The following is a 5,146-nucleotide window of genomic DNA, read 5'->3' as shown; positions in this document are numbered from 1 at the left end:
AAATTATTAATCTGTTCTTACATCAACCCACAAATTTTTTCTTTCCTCATTATCTTCCCCCCTGCATCCCACCAGGGGTGGGGAGTGAGGGACCAGCTGTGGAGTACTTAGTTGCCAGCTCGGTTAAACCACACAACCAGATTGCTCAAAGTCCCATTCAGCTTGGCCTTGAACACTTCCAGGGATGAGGCATCCACAACTTCTCTGGGCAGCCTGTGCCTCACTACCCTCATAGTGAAGAATTTTTTCTTAATATAGAATAGTACAGAATTAAGACAGTCTAGAATTAAACAAGTGCTTCACTAGCATAAATAAATCGTTCACTATGGCAACCAGTTTTCAAATATGTAGTCTGCATATGAATATTTATTTTTCAAACACTGCATATTTCTTATGGAAAGAATAATTCTCCCACCCACTCCATTTGCCTGTGTTCTTCCACTCTTAAAAGAGGGTGCAAGCTTCACACTTGCAGGTTGCGTGTGAATAGAGATTTATTGTTACAGAGATGCAAGGCAGCTACATGCATTCCAGTTCTGATAATAGCAGGCAGTTCTATTCAGCTTCATCTATTTATTTCTTGCTTGTATCTTTCACTTCAAAGTTGCAGCAAGTAACATGTCCATCTGCATTTGTTGTAAGCACAACTATGCGATGTAGCAATGATCCCAGATGTGTGCTCATTTCTTTTTCTTCCCTTTACCTTTCTTGCCTCCCTCTCCTTGCTGAAGGCTTTGATCGCTACCTCCCATCTTTTGAGTTCTTGTTTTCAGTTTGGGAATGGTTTCTGCAGCATAAAGCATCACTGATTTACCTAAAAATACAGGGAGACATCAATGTATGCCTACTACATTACCACCACCAGCATTTTCAGAATGGAGTGCAAAACTGATAAACGTCACAACAGGCTGGAACAGGCATGTAACCTGACAATCTACAAAGTATCTACATGCTTCCTGCTACTATTTTCCTTCACCATTTACTGGCCTAGAATACTTGGGATAGAATGATCAGGCAAGAGCTACAAGCATTTTTTATGTATGCCTACTACATTACCACCACCAGCATTTTCAGAATGGAGTGCAAAACTGATAAACGTCACAACAGGCTGGAACAGGCATGTAACCTGACAATCTACAAAGTATCTACATGCTTCCTGCTACTATTTTCCTTCACCATTTACTGGCCTAGAATACTTGGGATAGAATGATCAGGCAAGAGCTACAAGCATTTTTTAAAAGGCACCGCTCCAGCAGGATGGAATATGGTTTAAAATCATTTCCTTCTGACTATCAGCACTCTTATGCTACTCTAGATTCACTGTTCTTCTTGTTCTTTACTTAAGATACAAACTGCTTTCCTTTTACATACTGATTCATTTTCAGGGAAAATGCAAAAGACAAAATTACTTGTCATTCAAGATGAACTATGGCTAGTAATTAGTTAAGGGCAGCTGCTTCATTGTTAACTTAGAAAAATGGCCCCCAGAAAACTCAACTGAACTCAGTACTGTATTTTATCACATTGGCATCCACATGTAACCTAAGGAAAAGTTGGAATTTAGCCATCTAGACACCGAATACTCTGTTTTGAACATCAGTAACACAGTAAACCAAAACTGATCCCACAGTCCCCTCCAATGACACTGCTGAAGAAACAGCAGGATCAAAGGCAACAACATTTTACAAACTACTCAATGCCCACACTGCAACTTAATTTTGTTGACATATACAGGAAAACAGATTTAATGCAAAGCTGTAAAATTTATAATACTCAAAACTAATTAAACAAGCTGGTAAGGCAACAAGCAAAGTCCTTTTGGTTTATTAACAGATGAAGTGCCTAAACCCAGGTATTCTACTCACGTGTTGGAAACTGAGGTAAACAGAGGTTGCCATCATCTTGCTTGAGCTGGATTCGTACTCTACCTCTGTACTGCACGTCTCTGTTCCACTCTCTAGGATACATCTTATTTTTCTGTCACACAAAAGGCAAAACTTATTATAATGAGCAATGGAAGATGTCACTGTTTCACAGGCTGCAACCAGCTAATGGTACCGTGCAATTTTGTGAGTAAACCACTACAGGGACCTTTCTACTTCCCCAGCAGTCTGGACCACAGGGACATGGGTTTTTGTTCCATCTCCACAGTCACAAACCCTTTTGGACACTTAGTGAGTCATAGGTCACAACCTGAAGCCCACTGCTTCTGGACAGGCACAGCCTTCACTCCTGACGAAACGCCACAGGTTTCTCAGTGGTGCTGCCTATGTCACGTGCTGGTGTGCACTGCTCAACTACTTCTGAAACCCAAAGTGATTTTGTACTGGGATTTTTAGAATACCAGTCCCACTTCTAGATGAGGACCTAAATTCTTCTTAGTAAATGCAACAGTATTTTAAATTAATAATTACTTCAGCAAATGACCTGTGAAGTTACCTCTCCAGAAATCCAGACTCATTCCCTAAGAAAAAAGTAACCAACAACCTATTTAAAGAACCTGCATGAACTGCAGTAAAAAAATGAACATTTCTGGCTAAAGCGTAACTCCAAAGGACTCTGAAGATTTCAAGCATCAGAATCCTATTCCTATACAATGCTCATTGCAAGGGTAATCACCTTTCACTAAAAACATGCCTTTTTAAAAGGTTAATTTGCAGAGCTGAAGCTTGAAAAACTAGCTTTTATTCTGACATCCTTTTAAGCATCCAGGATATTCTTCTCAGGAGGATAGTAAAACAGACGCAATCTTTTTATCAGCTTAAATGTGACTTTGACTAAGAGATCTGAAATATTCCTGACTTTTGCATCAGTTTTCCAACATTTGCTTCATGGTTATGGTCAGTTATTATTCAAGCAAGTATCCCGGCTGATAACAAAACTTCTCAACTACAAGTTATCTTGTCTATAAGAAAAGATATGATGAAAGAACAGACACGGTACCACATCTGGGTTTTTTTTTTTTTTTTTTGCTTTGTTAGCTTGTTTTTAAATTACCTCTAACAACACATTGAACCCAACTGCTGCACACACATCTTGGATTTCTGTAGATGTGGGATTTTCAACAGCCTGTTGAAACAAAGTCTTACAATTAATTTCCAATAGTGACCTGCCTATACAACAGTTATCAGTGTTCCACCATAAATCGTAACTACAAAAAGCAAATGGGGAAAGAGAAGGTACTTAAAATAGCGACAAATCTACTCTAGAAGTCATCTGTCAGCGCTCCTACAGTTTAGAGAACATAAAAAGGAAAAGAAAGAGATAAGGTAAAAGTAAACAGGTGAGACAATTAATTAGGACAGGGAAGCAACAGCAAACTTACAGCAAGGACTGAAGGAGAAAACAGTAGAAAATTTCTAGGCAGAGGGCAGCACATTCCTCCCATAGACAGATCTTTGACTGGCAACTTGCATGCTCAAGAACCATTTTAATTTTTATTACTGTCAGAAAAAAAACCCAACCCTAAGCAGTGAGAAAAGCCCTTTATATCATCAGCACTGCTTGCTAAGATTATTATAAAGGAGAGAGATGATGAAAAACTATTTCTGGGCAGATTAAAAGCAACAACTACCAAGTCCTGGTGCCACATGCATTTTAGGTTCTAATTTTGAAAGCAGCAAAGGGGACAGGACACAGAGTATGGGCATATATATAGTCAGTCACCAAAAAACATTCATTGGCTAGTTATTCTTTTTGGCATTGCTTTCAGATTTGGCAAACTACTTATGTAGGAAATTGAGTGCATTAAGTTTCTCATTACTTCACCTGCTTGCCCAAGGTGCTGCTCACATGAAAGCAGACACTTCAACCCAGTGCTCTTCTACTAAATTCACATGCTGACACTAGGTTGTCTTCAAACACACTGTAATTTCTAGTTACTGAGCTACTTGCCATGGGGGACTAGAAAGATCAGAGAGACATATTTTCCAGCTCTCTATACATTACTGCACAGCAACACAAATGTCATATCTCCCTGCCACCCACAAAATTACTTTGTCTATAGGTATCCTTCTTCCTTCTGCTATTGTCTTCTTGTTATTCAAATACGCTGGATAAATGCAGATGAATCTAAGAAGAGAAAACAGTGAGTATAAGTGAGTAAGATATCAAACCCTTAATTATTCATCCAATGCTTTGTTTCCCAGCAAAATGAAAAAAACCCCAGAAGTTCTTGCTCAGAAGTTCCTACAGCAGCTTAGAACAACCATTTATTTTCCTCAGACCAACTAACAAGCTGTCACAAAATCCCACTTTGAGCTGCCATGGACACTGCATGACCTCTTGGTTGAAATGCTCCTGGCATTACACCACTTTTTGGTGCAGTGTGTGTACAAGGCAAGGCACTATGCATTCTGAGAAAATAGAGACCTATTTCTCACACCTCTAAAACCTGGAAGGGAACACCCATATTTCCCTGTAAATAATTAAAGAATGTTTCCAGGAAGGGTTTTACTACACCAATAGCTAGCTAAGTTCTTGATAGAAGCACAAGGCAGGCTTTTTTTTCTGCTATATATCTGCCTTTTTTATCTTTTGTTCATACACAGTATAATCCAGATGTGGGTAAATTTATAAAGCTACAGAAAAACTGTGTTTAGAAACTCACTTAAGGTTTTTCAGTAGATATAAATGTGTGAAGCACATACAGAGGATCAGAGTGACAGAACCTCAATTATACTTATAGACAATTAAAAAACAACTAGCTGAGACCAAGAAGATGTGCACATGAATTTAAATAAGTAGCTATGAGACTATATGAAAATACAGAAGCAGAAAGTGAGCAAATCCTTCAGGACACCCTGATGCTCATTCAGTTGGTTGGAGGACAAGGATCACTGGTTGTTTCCTCCCAGAAAATGTTCCTAGCTGTCTCTATAACTAGCCTCGATCAAATCAACTGCTACTGTTTTCTCATTCTCTTTTTCAGGGGTGTTCTCCCCTTTTTGCAAGCACCCTCCATCCCTCGCTCCACAGGGATTTCACCCTCCATCCCTCACTCCACGGGAATTTCACCCTTCATTCCTTGCTCCATAAGAATTTCACCCTCCACCTCTTGTTCCACAGGGATTTCACTCTCCATCCCTTGCTCCATATGGATTTCACCCTCCATCCCTCACTTCATAGGGATGTCACCCACCATCCC

General features: G+C 39.5%; 1 protein-coding gene across 1 annotated transcript; it reads right to left on the bottom strand.

Moving 5' to 3' along the window:
• Positions 1-480: 480 nt before the first annotated feature.
• Positions 481-5,113, bottom strand: SRP19 (signal recognition particle 19kDa). Its single transcript, XM_009083739.1, has 5 exons — positions 5,001-5,113; positions 3,996-4,077; positions 2,998-3,069; positions 1,866-1,977; positions 481-814 (listed from the first exon to the last, which is right to left on the bottom strand). Exons 1-5 carry the CDS (start codon positions 5,111-5,113, stop codon positions 681-683), a joined length of 513 nt encoding a protein of 170 aa, XP_009081987.1. The 3' UTR covers positions 481-680.
• Between the last annotated feature and the right edge of the window lie 33 nt (positions 5,114-5,146).

The sequence above is a fragment of the Acanthisitta chloris genome, unplaced genomic scaffold (genome assembly GCF_000695815.1).
Source record: "Acanthisitta chloris isolate BGI_N310 unplaced genomic scaffold, ASM69581v1 scaffold38371, whole genome shotgun sequence".
In the NCBI taxonomy this organism is placed as follows: Eukaryota; Metazoa; Chordata; class Aves; order Passeriformes; family Acanthisittidae; genus Acanthisitta; species Acanthisitta chloris.
Note: the sequence above shows the minus strand (reverse complement) of the source record. Positions and strands in the feature narration are given on the sequence as shown.